The sequence below is a fragment of the Saccopteryx leptura genome, chromosome 3, assembly GCF_036850995.1.
Source record: "Saccopteryx leptura isolate mSacLep1 chromosome 3, mSacLep1_pri_phased_curated, whole genome shotgun sequence".
Lineage (NCBI taxonomy): Eukaryota > Metazoa > Chordata > Mammalia > Chiroptera > Emballonuridae > Saccopteryx > Saccopteryx leptura.
This window is the reverse complement of record NC_089505.1, coordinates 16799085-16819728: the sequence shown is the minus strand read 5'-3', so window position 1 is coordinate 16819728 and position 20644 is coordinate 16799085. Positions and strand designations below refer to the sequence as shown.

General features: G+C 38.1%; 1 protein-coding gene across 3 annotated transcripts in view; it reads right to left on the bottom strand.

Annotated features, from left to right (window-relative positions):
- Positions 1-20644, bottom strand: part of LATS1 (large tumor suppressor kinase 1) — a 47789-nt gene that overhangs the window by 10862 nt on the left and 16283 nt on the right. For all 3 annotated transcript variants that reach the window (XM_066373018.1, XM_066373017.1, XM_066373016.1), the window contains 3 exons: positions 18211-18358; positions 8756-10263; positions 6226-6808 (listed from right to left, as the gene is read on the bottom strand). In XM_066373018.1, the coding sequence (XP_066229115.1) occupies positions 6226-6808; positions 8756-10263; positions 18211-18358 (2239 nt within the window). The remainder of the gene's footprint in view (positions 1-6225; positions 6809-8755; positions 10264-18210; positions 18359-20644) is intronic.

Genomic DNA, 20644 nt, shown 5'->3' with positions numbered 1-20644 from the left:
AGAAACGAACACTACACTAGAAGCAATTAAAAGCAGGCTGGATGAAGCAGAGGATCGAATCAGTGATTTAGAAGATAAATGAAAACACGGAGGCAGAGTAGCAAAAAGAAAAGAGGCTAAAAAAATCTGAGGAAACTCTGAGAGCTCTGTGACAATCTAAAAAGAAACAACATATGCATCATAGGTGTGCATGAAGGGATAGAGACCTTGTTCAATCAAATCATAGCTGAAAACTTCCCTGAAATGATGCAGGAAAAAAGTCACACAAGTTCAAGCAGCACAGAGAGTTCCACTAAAGAGAAACCCAAAGAAATATATACCAAGACATGTCATAATTAAAATACCAAAGCTAAGAGATAAAGAGAAAATATTAAAAGCTGCTAGAGAAAAAAAGACTATCATCTACAAAGGAACCCCCAAAAGGATGACATCCAACTTCGCAACAGAAACACTTGAGGCCAGAAGGGCATGGCAAGAAATATTTAAAGTAATTCAAACAGCCTACAATGAAGACTACTTTATCCAGCAAGGCTATCATTTAAAATCGAAGGAGAAATAAAAAGCTTCCCAGACAAAAAGAATCTCAAGGAATTCATAACAACTGAACCAATGCTACAAGAAATATTAAGGGGCCTATTGTAAACAGAACAAAGGAAAAAAGAATATAGTAAAAGAGGAATATAGCTGTAAAGAATAAAAGGGCAATAAACAACTACATATCAATAATAATCTTAAATGTAAATGGTTTAAATGATCCAATCAAAAGACAGGGTAGCTGTGTGGATAAGAAAACAGAACCCATACATATGCTGTCTACAAGAGATACACCTCAAAACAAAAGATACACATAGACTGAAGGTAAAAGGATGGAAAAAAATATTTCATGAAAATAGAAATGAAAAAAAGCTGGGGTAGCAATACTTATATCAGACAAAATGGACTTTAAAACAAAGGCTATAGTAAGAGATAAAGGTCACAACATAATGATAAAGGGAGCAATCCAACAGGAAGATATAACCATTATAAATATCTACGCACCTAATATTTGAGCACCTAAATATATAAAGCAGAATTTGATGGAGATAAAGAGCAAGATCAACAGCAATACTATAATAGTAGGGGATTTTAATACCTCACTAACATCACTAGATAGATCCTCAAGAAAGAAAATCAACAAAGAAACAGCAGACTTGAAGGACACACTAGATCAACTGGATTTAATACATATCTTCAGAACCTTTCACCCAAAACAGCAGAATATACATTCTTTTCTAGTGCACATGGTACATTCTCTAAGACAGACCACATGTTAGGGCACAAAAGCGGTCTCAACGAATTTAAGAAGATTGAAGTCATGTAAAGCATTTTCTCTGATCACACTGCCATGAAACTAGAAATCAACCACAACAGAAAAACTGAAAAATACTCAAACACATGGAAACTAATAGCATGTTATTAACTAACTAATGGGTTAATAATGAGATAAAAAAAGAAAAACAATTCCTAGAAGCAAATAAATGATAATGAGCATACAACAACTCAAAATTTATGAGACACAGCAAAAGCAGTAATGACAGAAAAGTTCATAGCACTACAGACATACCTTAAGAAGCTAGAAAAAGCTCAAATAAACAACCTAACCTTGCATCTAAAAGAACTAGAAAAAGAACAGCAAGTAAAGCCCAGAAGTAGTAGAAGGAAGGAAAAAATAAAGATCAGAGCAGAAATAAATGACATAGAGGCTAAAGAAACAATACAGAGAATCAATCAAACCAAGAGCTGGTTCTTTGAAAGGATAAACAAAATTGATGAACCTTTAACCAGACTCACCAAGAAAAAAAGAGAGGACTCAAATAAATAAAATTAGAAATGAGAGTGGAGAAAGAACAACTGACACAACAGAAATACAAAATATTTTAAGAAAATACTATGAAGAATTGTATGCCCAAAAATTAAACAACCAAGGTGAAATGGCCAAATTTCTTGAAACATAATCTTTCAAAAATCAATCTGGATGATTCAGAAAACCTAAACAGACCGATCAGAACAAATGACATTGAAACAGCTATAAAAAAAACTCAATCAAATGAAAGCCCTGTGCCAGATGGCTTCACTGGTGAATTCTACCCAATATTCAAAGAACTAACTCTTATCCTTCTCAAGCTATTTCAAAAAATTCAAGAGGAAGGAAGACTTCCAAGCTCCTTTTATGAGGCGAGCATAATTCTGATTCCAAAAGCAAAGACAACACAAAGAAAGAAAATTATAGGCCAATATCTCTGATGAATTTAGATGCTAAAATCCTCAACAAAATATTAGCAAACCAGATCCAACAATACATGAAAAACATCATACAACATGATCAAGTGGGATTTATTCTGGGGAGGCAAGGATGGTACAATATTTGTAAATCAATCAATGTGATTCATCACATAAACAAAAGGAAGGAGAAAAACCACATGATAATGTCAATAGATGCAGAAAAAGCATTTGATAAAATCCAGCACCCATTTATGATCAAAATTCTCAGCAAAGTGGGAATACAGGGAACATACCTCAATGTGATAAAGGCTATTTATGAGAAACCTACAGCCAACATCATAATTAATGGGCAAAAATGAAAAGCAATCCCCTTAAGATCAGAAACAAGGCAGGGGTGCTTCTTTTCACCACTCTTTTTTTTTTTATTAAAGATTTTATTTATTCATTATAGAGGGGGGGGAGAAGCAGGAAGCATCAACTCCCATATTTGCCTTGACCAGGCAAGCCCAGGGTTTTGAACCAGCAACCTCAGCGTTTCCAGGTTGATGCTTTATCCACTGCACCACCACAGGTCAGGCCATCCACTCTTATTCAACATAGTACTAGAAGTTCTAGCTACAGCAATCAGACAAGAAGAAGAAATAAAAGGCATCCAAATTGGAAAAGAATTAGTAAAACTACCATTATTTGCAGATGGTATGATACTGTATATAGAAAACTCAAAAGTCTCAGTAAAAAACTACTGGACCTGATAAATTAATTTGGCAAGGTGGCAGGGTATAAAATTAATACACAGAAATCAGAGGCATTTTTATACACCAACAATGAACAGTCAGAAAGAGAAATTAAAGAAACAATCCCCTTCACTATTGCAAAAAAAAAAAAAAAAAATACTTAGAAGTAATTTTAACCAAGGAGATTAAAGCCTTGTACCCGGAAAATTATAAAACCTTGATAAAAGGAATCAAGGAAGAGACAAACAAGTGGAAGCATATACTGTGTTATGGATAGGAAGAATAAACATCATTAAAATGTCTATAGGCCCTGGCTGGTTGGCTCAATGGTAGAGCGTCGGCCTGGCGTGCGAAGTCCTGGGTTCGATTCCCGGCCAGGGCACACAGGAGAGGCGCCCATTTGCCTCTCCATCGCTCCCCCTCTCCTTCCTCTCTGTCTCTCTCTTCCCCTCCCGCAGCCAAGGCTCCATTGGAGCAAAAGATGACCCGGGAGCTGGGGATGGCTCCTTGGCCTCTGCCCGAGGCGCTAGAGTGGCTCTGGTCGCAACAGAACAACGCCCCGGATGGGCAGAGCATCGCTCCCTGGTGGGCGTGCCGGGTGAATCCCGGTCGGGCGCATGCGAGAGTCTGTCTGACTGCCTCCCGGTTTCCAGCTTCAGAAAAGTACCAAAAACAAACAAACTATATTACCCAAAGGAATTTATAAATTCAATGCAATTCCTATTAAAATACCAATGGCATACTTCAAAGATACAGAACACATATTCCAAAAATTTATATAAAATCAAAGAACACAGCCTCAGCAATCTTGAAAAAGAAGAATAAAGTGGGAGGTATCACACTTCCTGATATCAAGTCATACTACAAGGCCATTGTACGCAAAACAGCTTGGTACTGGCATAAGAACAGGCATATAGATCAATGGAACAGAACAGAGAACCCAGAAATAAACCCACACCTTTATGGACAACTGATATTTGACAAAGAAGGTAAGAGCATACAGTAAAGACAGTCTCTTTAACAAATGGTGTTGGGAAAATTGGACAGCTACCTGCAAAAAAAATGAAACTAGACCACCAACTTACACCATTCACAAATATAAACTAAAAATGGATAAAAGACTTAAATGTAAGTCGTGAAACCATAAGCATCTTAGAAGAAAACATAGGCAGTAAGCTCACCGACATCTCTCGCAGCAATATATTTATCTCCATAGGCAAGTGAAATAAAAGACAGAATAAACAAATGGGACTATATCAAAATAAAAAGCTTTTGTACAGCTAAAGACAATATGAACAGAATAAGAAGACAAACCACACAACGGGAGAACACATTCGACAATATGTCTGATAAAGGGTTAATAACCAAAATTTATAAAGAACTTGTAAAACTTAACACCAGGAAGACAAACAATCCAATCAAAAAATGGGCAAAAGAAATCAATAGACACCTCTCCAAAGATGACATACAGATGGTCAATAGATGAAAAAATGTTCAACATCACTAATCATTAGAGAAATGCAAATTAAAGCCACGAGATACCACTTCACACAGGTCAGAATGGCGCTAATCAACAAAACAACACACAGAATAAGTGCTGGCGAGGATGTGGAGAAGGGGGAACCCTCCTGCACTGCTGGTGGGAATGCAGACTGGTGCAGCCACTGTGGAAACCAGTATGGCGATTCCTCAAAAAATTAAAAATGGAACTGCCTTTTGACCCAGCTCTCCCACTTTTAGGAATATATCCCAGGAACACCATATCATTGATTCAAAAAAAGAAATGCACCCCCATGTTTATGGCAGCATTGTTCACAATAGCAAAGATCTGGAAACAGCCCAAGTGTCTGTCAGTGGACGAGTGGATTAAAAAGCTGTGGTACATATTCACAATGGAATACTATGGGGTCATGAAAAAGAAGGATATATTAACTTTTGCAACAACATGGATGGACCTGGAAACTATTATGTTAAGTGAAATAAGCCAGGCAGAGAAAGAAAAATATCATATGACCTCACTCATTTGAGGAATCCAAGGAACAGTGTGAACTGAAGAACGGAATTAAACCTTAAGGGAAGGGGGAGGGAACTTTTGGGAGAGGAGCAAGGGATTGTTGAGGGGAATACGGGGGAGGGGGATGCATTTGGGGGGACACTAGACTCTATGTAAACACAATAAATTAAAAAGAATCCCAAGTAATTCAGGTGAATCTGTAGGTATTACATTAACATTAAGCTGAACATTAAAGTAGGTTCGGGTGTCTCAGTTTTATCTATCCGTTTATTGTCAATCTACTCGTGTTCACAGAAGTACAGAGGCTAACACTATTTACCTCAGAGGATTGCTGTAAGCATTAAATTAAAATATATGTAAAGTACCTAGTCATAGTAAGTATTCAACAAATGTCAGATTGACTTACACTTCCATTAGAGCTTGAAGGGATCTTGGTAGGCACTGTGGTGTAGTAGAAATAACATGGGCCCTGTAATCAGACAAACCTGGGTTCAAAGCCTAGCCCTTACACTTATTTTCTGTCTGACCTTGGGCAAGTTACTTCATCTAACTAAGCCTTCATTTCTTTATCCTGCCTTATAATGATGTGAGGATTTAAAAGAACCATGTGCATAATGCTGAAGGTTTAAATAAGTTGTGTAGTAGTCCTACAATGGAATCCTAAATAACAGTGAAAATAAATGTTAAATACAATTAACACAGAGGAACCTCAAACATAGAAGTCAACATAAAAGAATACATATAGAATTATTACATTTAAATAAAGCTTTTAGAGTAAACAAAATGAAATAATATATTTTTTAGGGTTACATAAATATGTGGTGAAAATACAGAGAAAAGAATTACAAAGTTTTAATATAATGGTTACTTCTACAGAAGATGGGGAAGTGATTAAGAGTTTCAAATGTACTGATAATCTAGTTTTTAAGCTAAATGGTGGGAATGGGGTTTCAATTATTTTTAAAATGGTATTTGTCACAGTTCAACATAACAAAACATAGTGGTTACTTCAAAAATGTGAATTGTATTTAGAGATAATTGACCCTAACACACTCATTTTTTACATCTAAAATGTCTGAAGGATTCACCCATGCTTATCCAACAGCGAAGATATGACCCAGGACTTCTAGGTCCCATCCGGTGATAATACCATGTTATTATTTTATTGCATTAATAAATCATATTAACATGTGTAAATATTTTGATTTTACTCACCACTCTGATAGTACTTAGAATCATGTGTCCATCTGAAGCCAGTGCAGAGGCCGAAGTCAGTCAATTTAATATGACCATCACGATCAATCAAAATGTTATCAGGTTTAATATCTCTATGAATAAAACCCATTTTATGAACACTTTCAACTGCACAGGTAAGTTCTGCTATGTAGAATCGAGCCAGATTTTCTGGAAAGATGCCCATTCTAATTAGTAGGCTCATCATGTCACCCCCAGGAATGTAGTCCATTACAAAGTATAAATTGTCCTTATCTTGGAATGAATAATATAGACGAACTACCCATTCATTGTCAGCTTCGGCCAGGATATCTCTCTCAGCTTTAACATGAGCAACCTGATTTCGAAGCAGAACATCTTTCTTTCGAAGAGTTTTTGTTGCATACAATGCCTTAGTATCTACTTTTCTTGCTAGACAGACTTCACCAAAGGCTCCTATTCCTAGTGTCTTTATCTTCACAAACATAGACTTGTCCATTTTAGCCCTTTTAAGACGGATGTAATTAGATTCTTTTTGGCAAAGCATCTTTCTCATTTGATCCTGGGCATCTTGAGATAATCCAACCTAGGCAAATAAGGTAAATATTATATGAGAAATTATCTTCTATACAGAATATTAAGAAATAGCTTGGAAAAAAAATCAGGCATTTATTTAAAGGTTAAATGCATAATCACTTTTAATAAAGCATGTTAGAAATCTAAAGTATATATTTCAGAGAAAATCATCAAAAGTGCAGCTTAAGAGATAGTTAATAGGATATACAAGGTGAGTATATATGCAGATTCTGCTGTGAAGAGTAAGGAGATGATACCAACCATCAGCTTTCTACTCCTCTCTAATGCACTCAAAAACGTTCCCAGTGTGCAATATCCAAACATCTGTTAACATGCATCCTCATCCATCCCTCCATGCACGTTCATCCCAAATTACATAATTAGACTGCCTTCATTATATGCTGCTTTGTAAAATACCTCGTTTCAAATATTCTTCCTCCCATTTTAGCCTTTATGAAAAATTCTTTCATTCCAAGTTCATTTATTCTAAAAAACTGATATATTAAGAACAGAAGACTATCTTCTCTAAACTAAAGACTCATTAATAGTGAGTCTTTCCTTTTATTTTTCTCAAGGCATTAGAATAAGTGTAGGACTTGCAGCCATCATTAGCACAAAATGCAGTTTTTCCTACCTTATTTAAAAGGGACAACTTGTGTGTTTACATGGTATCTTTTAGGTATCTTGGAACATTTCAAAGAATAGTCAATATGACTTAGGAAGATACCAAAACACAGATAAAAACTAAAACCAAATTCTAAGTAGATACGAAATTCCTGGATTTAGATAGAAGGAACAGTTTATTTTTAGCTGCTTAGTAACTAATTTAAGGGTTTAAATAGAATAGGAATTTAATTTGAAAAGTAAAATTCAATTCTAGAAATGCAAGACTAATTAATATATAGCAACCTCATGCTTCTGTTAGGATGTGCACTTGCATGCAAAATCTTTTGAGAAGGGTGGCATGCCAGACTTAGGGTAGAACTGTTTCTCTTAAAATCTTACTTGCCTACACAGTAATGGAGGCTACAGAAGTCAGCAAAGCTTCCAACACCATAAAAGTTTAAATCAGCTATTAGTGAAAGTGAAGAGGAAAAAGGAAAAATAAACTAAGAAAATACATACAGACAGACTTTAGTAAGAAATCCTAAGAGCTAAAATATGGATAAGGTCATACAGATTATCATATTTATCTAACAAAATTCACTTTATAGCAGGAATAACAATATTGTGATATCAGATTTAGAGAAATAATTTTAAAAGAACAGCTTTTGTAAGTTGGGAAAGGAAATATCATTACAAATTTAAGCCTCTTGGAATTTGAGCAACAGATATAAGATTAGGAGTCAAACTTCTAAACTATAAAAATGTTATAAAAATAATAATGATAAGAGTACCAGCACACTATCTAGTGAAGAGACCTATATGGAATCACAACAGAGATCAAACTTATTCTGATCTCTGTTTTAGTGGACTTTGATTTAATAATTTCAGTACTTTTCTAGTACATTATAAAAATGAAACTACATGGGTAAATAACTGAAGGAAGATGTCTTTGACACTTTGAAATAAGACCAACCTGACAAACTCACAAGTTCAAAACTACTAAGTAAATATAAATGTTTTAAGAGAGGAGACCCAGATAATTCTAGCTCATTTTAAAATGTTGTAACATGTAAAACCTAAAAAATAACCCTGTTCCAATTTCCACATAAAGGGATTATGTACAGCTCAACTGTAAATTATATTTTTCTTAATTAGAAGAACTTTATTACAGGAAATTCTGAGTAAATCTTAAAATATTAAAATGCGATAAAATAATGTTTACTGACTTTTAAGTAATTGATAATATATTTAGCTACAAAAAGAAAGAAAAATACTGGACCACAATATTTTAAAATAAACACCAAGCACACAGATGATCAAGTATAAAAATGGACATTTTAAAAGGTTTTACCCGCATCATTTCATTCTCTAATTGTTTTTTACGATTTAGACGTTGCTGATGAGATTTGAGGACATTTTCTACATGTTGCTCCATAAAGAATTTAAATGCCTGAGGAGAGTAACTTTGAATACGAGATTCCCTTCGCTCTTCATCTTTCTTGTTTTTCCTAACGGTGATAGGTGAAGTTGTGATCTGTTTCTTTTCTTTATCCCCACTATCAACATTTTCATAACTTTTTTCAACCTCATCTTCCTTCAGCAAGTTCGGCTGATCCTCCTTGTTGGATTTACTGACTGATTCATACGGAGGAACAGATGGGTTTTGGTGCAGCAGATGCTTTGGATAAGGCGGGGGTGGACCTTGATAGTTTGGAGCTTCAGCAACAGGCAGCATAACGGTCACATTTGAAGTGGTACTCTCAGAAAAAGGACCGGGCGGAACAGTTTGAATTGGCTGTGGTATCCAAGAAGGGTGAGTAGGTGCTAAAGCAGTCTGCAGCTCTGGTTTCAATACACGTATGCTTTTCACAGGTTGCTGGATCGGAGCTGGTGTAATAGCAGTGACAGTTGTAGCTGAAGGCTGGGAATTAGTAGAATGACTTGTTCTATTTCCTAATGGGTTATTAAAAGAATTTGACCTGACTGGTATGTTAGGCTGCCATGTAGGGATTTCATGCCCAGTGCTTGGGGACGACTGGGCTGGAGCTGAAGATGACTGAGGCCAAGTGGTCTGCAGTCCAGGCACACTAATGTTATAAAGATCCATATTATGGCTGTTTCTATTTGGCACCATCATAGACTGAGGAAGATTCCCATTTGCATATGACGAAGAAGCAGCAGGTCCCCCTGTCTGTAAAGCAGAGGGGCTCTGTCCATTAGCTGGGCTCAGAGGGTACGGAGGGGGTGGCTGCCGATTCACAGCACCAGCAGGGACATTTTGGTGCATCATAAAATCAGTCTGACCACTACCATTCTGAATCCCAGGTCTCCCTGGTTGGAAGTTAAATTTATTAGAACTCTGCATGATGATGGGTTGTCTTCCAACAGGAACAGAACTAATGCCTCTCTGTCCCTGATTAGGATTCATTGGGGACGTGTTCAAAGGTGGTGGAGGATAGCCCTCCTGCCAGGCTCCAGGTGGGACAGGAGAGATCCGGGAGATGACATAGTCCATATTCCCAGAATAGCGCTTTGTTTGGGAGTTGGGTTCCCACGAAGGGGGTGGTGGAGTTGTACCTCTTGGAGGAGGAGTTTGACCTCTGGGAGGTGGTGGAGGAGTGACACTCCTTACTTGAGGAGGTGGGGGGGGGTTCACTCTCTGTCCGTTGCTAGGGTGAGCTTGAGCAAATGCTGGTATACCGGAGCCTGACAAAGGTTTTCCTACGTCTGCCTGCGAACTGGGGCTTTCAGAACGGTAGGCGGCCCCATCGCCTAGTGGAGGGCCATGTCTCTGAGGAACCAAGGATTCCTTCGAGCCTTTCCAGCTTTGTCTGCGGTGAACTGACTGCTGCACATTCCCTGTGATCGGAAAACAGAGAACAAAAAAAAAAACATTTTAACTTTATTTTTGAAAATTTTAACTTGGAATTATGACACTTCTGAACGATAATTCTCCTTCAAGAATTCTAAAAATCAAATTTCAGTGGTTTTATTTTACCTTTCATTTTTTAACGAAAAAAATATTTATTGATTTGAGAAAGATGGAGTGAGAAACACCAATCTGTTGTTCCACTTATTTATGCATTCACTGGTCGGTTCCTGTACGTGCCCTGAGCGAGGGTTAGACTGCACCCTTGGAGTATCAGATGACACCCGAACCAACTGAGCTACCCAGCCAGGGCTCATCATTTTACTTTTTTAAATTTTACTTATTTTTGACTTAGTAATAGTCTCATAACTCAAAATTCAAAAGGTACAAAAGAATACCCACCTCTTTCCCTTGGCCAACCAGTTACCTTCCTTTAAGGCATCCAATCTCATCAGTAAAATGTTTTAGGGGTACACAAATAAGTAGTATATATATGTATGTATACTGTTGTGCCTTGCTCTTTTCATTAAAAAAATTGAAGATTCTGCATCAGTTTCCTCACTTTAAAAAAATGCTATCACATTTTTCACTGTACGGACATGCTCAAATTAATTTAATCACTTCCCCTACTGATGAATGGTAGGATTGTTTCTAGTCTTTCGCTTTACAGAAAAAAGCAATGAAGAAATCTGTACATATTTCATTTCATACATATATTAAGTAGATAAATTATTAGAAGTGGCATTAGTGAGCCAAACGTGTCCACTTGTAATTTTGATAAATACAAGAATTTTAAATACATTTAAATATGGTTTTTAAAACAAAAAGGACAGCAAGGCATAATCAGCTGAACACTAATTAAAGTATGGATTTTACAGACTCTTTAATGGAATTTCCTAATAAATGAAATAGGCAAGAAAATATATAATACAAGAGAAAAGTACTTAAAATAATCTAGACATTTGGAAAAAGATATGCAATACATTATATATATAAAATACATTTGTATAAAAAACAGTAATATAAATTAATACATTCCAGAAAAATGAAACATTTAAATGTTAAAGAAGAAACCATACAAATACTAAGAAAAAGCAAGCGATCATTCAATATATTGGGGTACCTCTGTAGGTCTTCCCAAGCATGACAAATGTAGAGAACATACAGTAAAATACCAACAGATCTAAACACATAAAACAGTACCATCAAAATAAAACAAACAAAAAACGAATATACACAATTTTGAAAAGTTATCATCATTCTGGGAGAACACACAACCAGAATGCTGAGGTTGCCAGTCTGAAACCTGAAGGTCCTGGCTTGGGTGGTGGGTTGTCCACACGATCCCAATGGTCATGATTTTGAGCCCAACGGTCGCTGGCTTGAGTAAGGGGACACTGGTAACGGCCCCAGTTAAAGCACGTACTGGACACTCAAGGTGAAAGCAAACATGAGTTGATGCTTCTCACTCTCTCAGAAGCAAGTAATGCACAACTACAATGAAAACAACTGAGTTGATGCTTCTCACCCTCTCTCTCTTCTTGACTCTCTTTAAAAAAGACAAAAAAAAAAAAAAAGACACTAAAACCCTAGAGTAGATTGTCATGCCTGTTCTGTACCTTCCATAAAGCTGTTATCCCATCTCTCAAATGCTGCCACAATTGCCCTCTAGACATGCTCTGCAATTTAACCAGAAAATGCTCCTATATCACTAACCTCTTCTCCAAGCTTTCCCACCACCTCCTTATAGCTAGAGCTGGTTACCTTCTGCTGATGCTACTTTCCTTTCAGCCCTTTGCAATTATCTTTAAAAATAAATCCGCTAAAATGTGGGATTCTACCTCTTTGCTATTTATATTTTCAGATCATTGCTTTCCTTCATGCTCTTTTTATTTTATTTTATTTTACAGGGACAGAGAAAGAGTCAGAGAGAGGGATAGACAGGGACAGATAGACAGGAACGGAGAGAGATGAGAAGCATCAATCATCAGTTCTTTGTTGCGACACCTTAGTTGTTCACTGATTGCTTTCTCATATGTGCCTTGGCCGTGGGGCTACAGCAGTCCAAGTAACCCCTTGCTCGAGCCAGTGACCTTGGGTCCAAGCTGGTGAGCTTTTGCTCAAACCAGATGAGCCCGTGCTCAAGCTGGTGACCTCGGGGTCTCGAACCTGGGTCCTTTGCATCTCAGTCCGACCCTCTATCCACTGCATCACCGCCTGGTCAGTCCTTCATGCTCTTTTTAAAAAGCCAGCTCTTATAGGAAACTCATGCTATCTGGGAGGCCATGTTCATTTCTCTTATTTAATAAACTCTTCCTTGTTTGCCCTCAATCACCCATAATTTTGATCTCCCCTAAGCCTTTCCAACATTCTGTAATTTCAACATCTAAAGGACAAACCATCCATAACCCTCACCTCCCAGTTTCTCCATTCCACCTCAAATATTACTCCCAAGATCACATTTCTAATTCTGAGACCATCATGTCTGCTTCTTTTTCAAAATAACTGGCTTATACCCTTAGACAATTCCTCTTTCTCGTGTTCAACTACTCCTACTGCAAATGTTCTTTAACCTCATCATTAATCCTCATTCTTCTTTATTGCACACTTTAAACAATTTAAATCCATGGTACATCCCTCCTCCCCTCCCTGTATTTCCTTGCTCCTCTCCTCATTTCTACGTATTCATCAAACATTTTTGGAGTACCTATATGCCACACACTGTCCTAAGCTATCCAAGTGCACTGGAGAACAGGATTACATCCCTGAAAGGATGAGGGGAGAGGTGGAGGAGGGGTGAGAGGGGGTAGATAGTGAGGGAGGGAAACCTGACTTGGGGTGATGAACACACAATGTAATCTATATATAATGTATTATAGAATTGCACATCTGAAACATGTATAATTTTGTCTGCTACCATACTACCCTGAACGCGCCTGATTTAGTATGAAACCTGTATAATTTTGTTAACCAATGTCACTCCAATAAATTCAATAAAAATAATTTTTTTCAAAAAAGATAATAACCCTGGCTCCATGGAACCTACATTCGTAAAGGGAGAAGACAATTAACAAGTAAATAAACAAGATAACATCCAGGCATGATAATGCCATATGAGGGAAATAAAAACAGTGTCAATGACAGAAAGTAACAGGTGGATAGAAAGGGATGAGCCAGTGGTCATAAAAAGCTTCAAGGACATGACATATGAGCAAAAGTCCTGAGATGGGAGCTTGGTATTTTCCCAGAACAAAAAAAGACAGTATGTCTGGAGAGCAGTAAGTGAGGAGAATAATGGTACTAGATGAAGTCTGAGAATAATGAAGCTATGGAGAGGGGTTTGCAAGGAATGAGAAGTCACTAAATGCAGAGAAAGAATATGCTCTGATTAAGGATTTAAATTAGCTGTTCAACAATATTCTGAACTCCCTTTATCTATCTTCTTTTGTACTGGTTTATGAAAACCCCAGTTATGGATGATTCCTGCTAGAGAAGGTGATGTAAGGAGCAGATTGATTCCATCATAATTCATGATCAGCATCATCAAATAAATGGCTTCAGAACTACCAGGAAATCCTACTGTTTTCTTCGGTCTCCACTACGACTCTTGCCAGTCTCCTCAGATTGCCTGCCCATTCCTCACCCTCACTCTTAGCAGATGACCTGATTTCCTACTTCAGAGACAACTGAAAGCATCAGAAAGGAATTCCCTTATCTTCCTACATAACCCAGAACCATTTCCCCTGTTAGAACAAAATGATTGTTTCCCTTCCTGTATAAGCTAATATAATAAATCTCTCATCCTGTGCTTTGAATCCTTTCTTCTCCTGGCTTCTCAAGAACCTTACTTAATCCTTCTCTCTTGACTATTTAATTTCATCCTTACTTAACTGGAGTCTTGTAATTCATCTTTTAAATTTGCCTTCTCTTCTGTTAAAAAAAAAATAAGGCTCTCCCTTCACTCCCTGTATAGACTACTTCCTTTGAGTGTTATTTGGTACTGGTCCACAAACTGATAACTGGACCATTGGAGATAAGTATGGAAGGTGAGTAAAAATTTAGAGACTTATAGAAATTAGACAAAATAATTTTATGCCTATTAAAATGTGACAATGAAATATTTGGACTTATATTTGGTGCGTCATTTAAAATACTAATTTTCCTATTATTTCACCATTATTGTATTTTATAAAATTACTAATACAATAAATTAACAAAAATAAAAAGACCCTCTAATTTATAAAATTACTAATACAATGAAAATTAACTAAAATAAAAGGACCCTCATCACAGATAACACTGCTTTTGCTAATATCTTCACGCTACCGTTACAGAAAAACTTCTCAAGGAACTGTCTATACTTGATTTCTTAAATACATCCATTTATTCAACTCACACCAATCTGAATTACGCTCCTGTGACTGAAGAAAAACAAGTTAGTTCATGTGTTAAGGGCTGAATTGTGTCCCCCTAAAATTCAGGAAGTTCTAACTCCCAGTATCTCAGAATGTGACTGTATTTGAAGACAGGGCCGTTAAACAGGTTAATTAAGGTTAAATAAGGTCATCGGGTAAGACTTAAGCAAATATGACTCAGGTCCTTATAAGAGGAGGGAATGTGGACACAAAGGAAGGCACCAGACACATGTGCACGCAGAGGGCTGACTGTGTGAGGACCCAGCGAGAAGGTGGTCATCTGCAAGCCATGGAGAGAGAAACCAAATCTGCTGTCTTCTTGGTCTCAGACTCCTGGCCTCCAGAACTGTGAGAACAACTGTTATTTAGGCCGCCCAGTCTGTGGTGTTTGTGGAAACAGCTCTGGCAAACTAATGGACCCGTCACTCAAGCGAACAGGCATTTCCTAGTTCCACCCACGCCAACCTGCTTCCCCTCCAGCCCTCCCCTTGTTCTCTCCAGTGGGCTTTCAAGACGCCAGACACCTTACTGGTTTCAACTTCCTTTTCGGTTAAATTTTCTGTCTTCTTTGCAGACTTACCCTTTCCTATCAACTATGAAGCAATATGCTTGGTTCTAGTCCATCTTGTACCTATTTCATATGCAAGGCTAATATAAGAACTATATATAACTAGCTGGCTTCCTATTTGATATCTTCACTTGGACAACTCAATGAGCCACACTAAAGCTTAAGTCAACAACTAGACTTATGATCTTTCTACACCAAAACCTGTTCTTTTAGTATTCTTCCATAATGTGGTGTATCACCATCCCTCTATTTTTTACACCAAGCCTAAGAGGCATCCCTCTCCAGTCTCATCACCTACATGTAGTCTTCGCCGAGTCTTTGTTAATTTTGCTCTTCCTATCTCTCTTAATGCATTCACTCTTCTCCACTGCCACCACCCCAGTGCAGATCCCCTTCATTTCCTGTGGACTCCTGTATCTTGTTATCAAGTCCATCCAGATACCATGCCTTGCTCTCTCTAAGCTGTTCTTCATCTCCTACAGCCACCTTTTTAAAAAATATAAATCTAATCTTGTCATCACTCTGCCTGAACTGTCTCCAGAACTCCCTGCTCCTCTCAGGACAGACCGCCCTGCATGGTCAGGCCCCGATGTACTTCTCCAGTCCTATCTCCTACTTCTGTTTGCAGTGCTCTAGCCACTTTCAGTACCTCAGCACTTGCCAAACAGGCCATGAGTAAGGACACTCTTCCTCACTAAACCCATTCCCTGGTCTTTCTTCAGGTATCGGCTCTACTATTAGTCTCACAGGAAGATTTTCTCTCATCTCTCTAAAAAATCCCTCTATTATGAATTCATAGTATCATGTAACTCTCCCTTCTTCGTTCACACAAGCTACATGTATTTATCTGAGTATTTGATCTTCCTTTCTAGAATGTCAGTTCCACAAAAGGTCAAAAACTGTATAGCCAATGCCCAGCAAATTGCCTGAAACAGTAGTTGATGAATAAAACTTTAATGAAAGGTAAAAAGGAATAAGGCCTCTTATAATAATAAAAAAAGGACAAACAGAAGATTAACAAAGAATTAAAATGCCAATTTAAAAATAACCTATAAACAAATGTTCAACTTCACCAATGATCAAAGAAATGTGAATCTAAAATAAGACAGTATTGCCCTGGCCGGCTGGCTCAGTGGTAGAGCGTCAGCCTGGTGCGTGGAAGTTCTGGGTTTGATTCCCAGCCAGGGTACACAGGAGAAGTGCCCATCTGCTTCTCCACCCTTTCCCTTCTCCTTCCTCTCTGTCGCTCTCTTCCTCTCCTGCAGCCAAGGCTCCACTGGAGCAAAGTTGGCCCGGGTGCTGAGGATGGCTCCATGGCCTCCACCTCAGGCACCAGAATGACTCCGGTTGCAAGGGAACAAGGGACCCAGATGGGCAGAGCATTATGCCCTAGTGGACATGCCGGGTGGATCCCGGTTTGCTGCATGCAGGAGTCTGTCTCTCTGCCTCTCCACTTCTCACTTCAGAAAAATACAAAAATAAAAAATAAAATAAGACAGTAGTTTTATAGCCATTACATATACAAAAACGGTAATAACTAGGATTTACAAATATAGGCATTCTCATATTAAACTGATTAGGAGAATATAGGTTGGTAACACTTTTCTGACAGCAGAATCTAAAACAAACCTTAAGTTTTTGCAAGTCTTTAAAAATTTAACAAAATCACCAGGAATATACAAATACCTATTTAGGCAAAAGGGCATTTACAGAAAGGCTATCTATAATGGCAAATAGAAGGAAACAAGACAAAGTTAAAAAAATAAGAGCATGGTTAAATAAAGTATGTGATAAATCTATTTTAATGCAGCTATTAAAATCATTCCATTTCATAATAAGGAGTTATATTAAGTGAATGAAATAGGTTACAGTATCACCCGTTTTTCTGCTTAAACAAAAGAACTAAAATATACATATCACACACACATACACAATGGACTACTACTCAGCCATAAGAAACAATGACACAATATCATTTACAACAACATAGATGGACCATGATGACATTATACTGAATGAAATAAATCAGAAAAAGCTAAAAACTGTATGATTCCACACATATAGGTGGGATACAAACTTGAAACCCATGGCCATAGATAAGAGTGCAGTGGTTACCAAGGGGGAAGTAGAAGAGGGGGTGGGAGGTGGGGGAGGGTGTAAAGAGGGACAAATATAAAGTGACGGAGGATGATCTGACTTTGGGTGATGGGTATACAAACATAATCGACAGTTCAGATGATGCGGAGGAGTCTGCCCAGAATCTATGTACTCTTGTTGACCAATGTCGCCCTGTTAAATTTAATTTTCTAAATAAAGAAAGAAACAAACAACCATGTACCAAACCACTCATGTTTCACACAGGAAAAAAGACTGAGAAAAACAAAAATCTTCTGAGTATTAATAATGTCTTCTTTTTGCTCATTACTGTCTAAATCAGGGGTCCCCAAACTTTTTACACAGGGGGCCACTTCACTGTCCCTCAGACCGCTGGAGGGCCGCCACATACAGTGCTCCTCTCACTGACCACCAATGAAAGAGGTGCCCCCTTCCGGAAGTGTGTGTGGGGGGGGTCGTGGCGGATAAATGGCCTCATGGGGCCGCATGCACCGGCAGTTTGGGGACGCCTGGGCTCTAAACATTCTAAAATAAACATGTTTTACTTATAAAAAGAAAAATTAGTCTGAATGATATTTGTGGTTAAAAAGAAGTATTTCAGTTGCAAGATAACCAATCAAGTAGTTCTCAGTGCAGACTGCTGCCTATGAGAATTACTTAGGGAGCTTGGGCCATCCCCTCCTTCATCGTGGTGCAGTGTACCACTGTCACATTATTATCCTAATCTGAGACTTTTACTTATTGTGATGCTTTTAACAACTTCTAAAGATCTGAGATATACTTATATTTTAAAATAATGCTATAAAATAAGAGAGTAAGGGAGAAGTTTGATAAATCACCTGGTTTCAAGCTGGCATTAATTGGTCTGGCAGCCGCTGTAACCATCTGTTCCCGCCGAGGATCTTGGTAACTCATTTTACTAATGAATTCAATTGCAGCTTCGATACTTCTGTTATTAGTTTTCTGAAGAGCTTGTATAACCATCTCCTGATATAAAATTTGAAAACAAATTTAAATCTTATAATTAATTAGAGGGAAAGAACACTATGAGTTCCACTAAAAAAATTCCATATAGGAAGAAAAAGGCCCCAAACCATAATATTCATGTCTTGTAGGTAGAACTACTGTAAAAATCCATACATTCTCTGGTTACTAGAGAAAACAAAAGAAACCTTCAACTCAACTGTTTAATATTCTCACCTCTATGTCACATATTACCTTTTGCTTCTAGGATTAGCTTCTTCCAGGTACATGAAGTTTCACGTACTCAAAACTTCACAGCAATACGATTCTGATTATTTTTCATTTTTAGTTTAATTTTTACATGAACAGAGACTATTATATTGTTAAAACAGTATCATTAAAAATGCTGAAAACTGGCCCTGGCCGGTTGGCTCAGTGGTAGAGCATCAGCCTGGCGTGCGGGAGTCCCGGGCTTGATTCCCGGCCAGGGCACACCGAAGAAGCGCCCATCTGCTTCTCCACCCCTCCTCCTCTCCTTCCTCTCTGTCTCCCTCTTCCCTTCCCGCAGCCAAGGTTCCATTGGAGCAAAGTTGGCCCGGGCGCTGAGGATGGCTCTGTGGCCTCTGCCTCAGGTGCTAGAATGGCTCTGGATGCAACAGAGTGACGCCCCAGATGGGCAGAGCATTGCCCCCGGGTGGGCATGCCGGGTGGATCCCAGTCGGGTGCATGCGGGAGTCTGTAGTCTGTCTGACTGCCTCCCCGTTTCCACCTTCGGAAAAATGCAAAAAAAAAATGCTGAAAACCAGTTTTGTATTGTTAAAACTTTAAAAAAATAATTTTTAGTGAATTTATTCGGATGACATTGGTTAATAAAATTATACAGGTTTCAAGTGCACAATTCTACAGTGCATCATCTGTATGCTGCACTGTGTGCTCACCACCTCAAGTCAAGTCTCCTCCATCACCATCTGTCCGCCTCTCCCTTCCGCTCCTCCCCCACCCCTTTCCCTCCTGCAATCAACCTCCACACTGCTGTCTGTGTCGATCAGTTTTTTTTCTTTGCTTAATACCTTTGCTTTTTTCACCCAGACCTCAACCCCCATTCTTTCTGACAGATGTCAGTCTGTTCTCCAAATCTGTGAGTCTGTTTCCATTTTGTTTTTTGGTTTATTTTGTTCATTAGATTCCACATATGAGTGAAATCATACAGTACTTGTCTTTCTTTGACTGGTTTATCTCACTGATATTAAAGCATTTTATTTAGCACCTTTGCCACTGTGTTTACTAGTAAAAAAACTATGTAGTTCCGCTTCTCTCCTCCCTGAGCTTACATTTTCAGAGAACTTTATTTACAAGGACATAAATATAAGACAAATGATAGAGGAAAAACCCGTAGGTTATACATGATTATGTGATGAAGGCTTTAAGAGGCTAGAGGTATGGTGGAAAAAGTGTGAAACCAAACAGAACTGACTTTGAGTTCCAGCAGCCCCACATTACTAAGCTTTTGCTTTTCCGGCTCAGAAACAAAAATAGACTCCTGATTGTAGATTTATGTACCCCACTTGAAAACTATGGGAACTCTGAAAAGTTCTTTGACACTTCAGAGCTTACTTTCTTCACTGTAACAGACTCACAGACTTGATGTGAGTACAAGACAAGAAAACATGTAAAAGCACATAAGCACAGTGCTGGGAGCTGAGACGTGAGCTGTCTTCCTTGTTCTGCTCCTTGTCCTTTATGTTATTATGTAAACATAAATTACGATACTCAAACATTCAGAAAGCATACCAATATGCATTTTTCAAGCAGCAGGCCACTTGTCCTAGAGGAATTTAGTATTTCAAACTATTTTTAAGTGAGGAAGACTTATGGGTGAACAGGCTGATAGATGATACCCCTAAGTGAAAAGACTGGAGCAGTGTGAGATCAACTCAAAATGGTTGTGGCAGAGACTTGTTGCCTTCTCAAGATCCATTTTCCCTTTTTGGAAAAAGTTACTGAGTAGGTAGAAGTTTTCCCTATAGCTACACTGGCCACATATTTCTGCCCAAAGGTAAGAACGTTGCTTTCCCTGCTTTAGGTACTGGTCCCTTCTATGTCCTGTTTCCTAGACAACAGATATGCTATCTATTCCACTGCATGTGGGCACCAAGAAGGAAAATTCCAGAAACTAGCAAGAGTCATTGGTTCTGAATTTTTTTTTTTAATTTTTTTTTTACTTATTCATTTTAGAGAGGGAGAGAGAAAGAGAGAGAGAGAGAGAGAGAAGAGAAGAGAAGAGAGAGACAGGGGGGAGGAGCTGGAAGC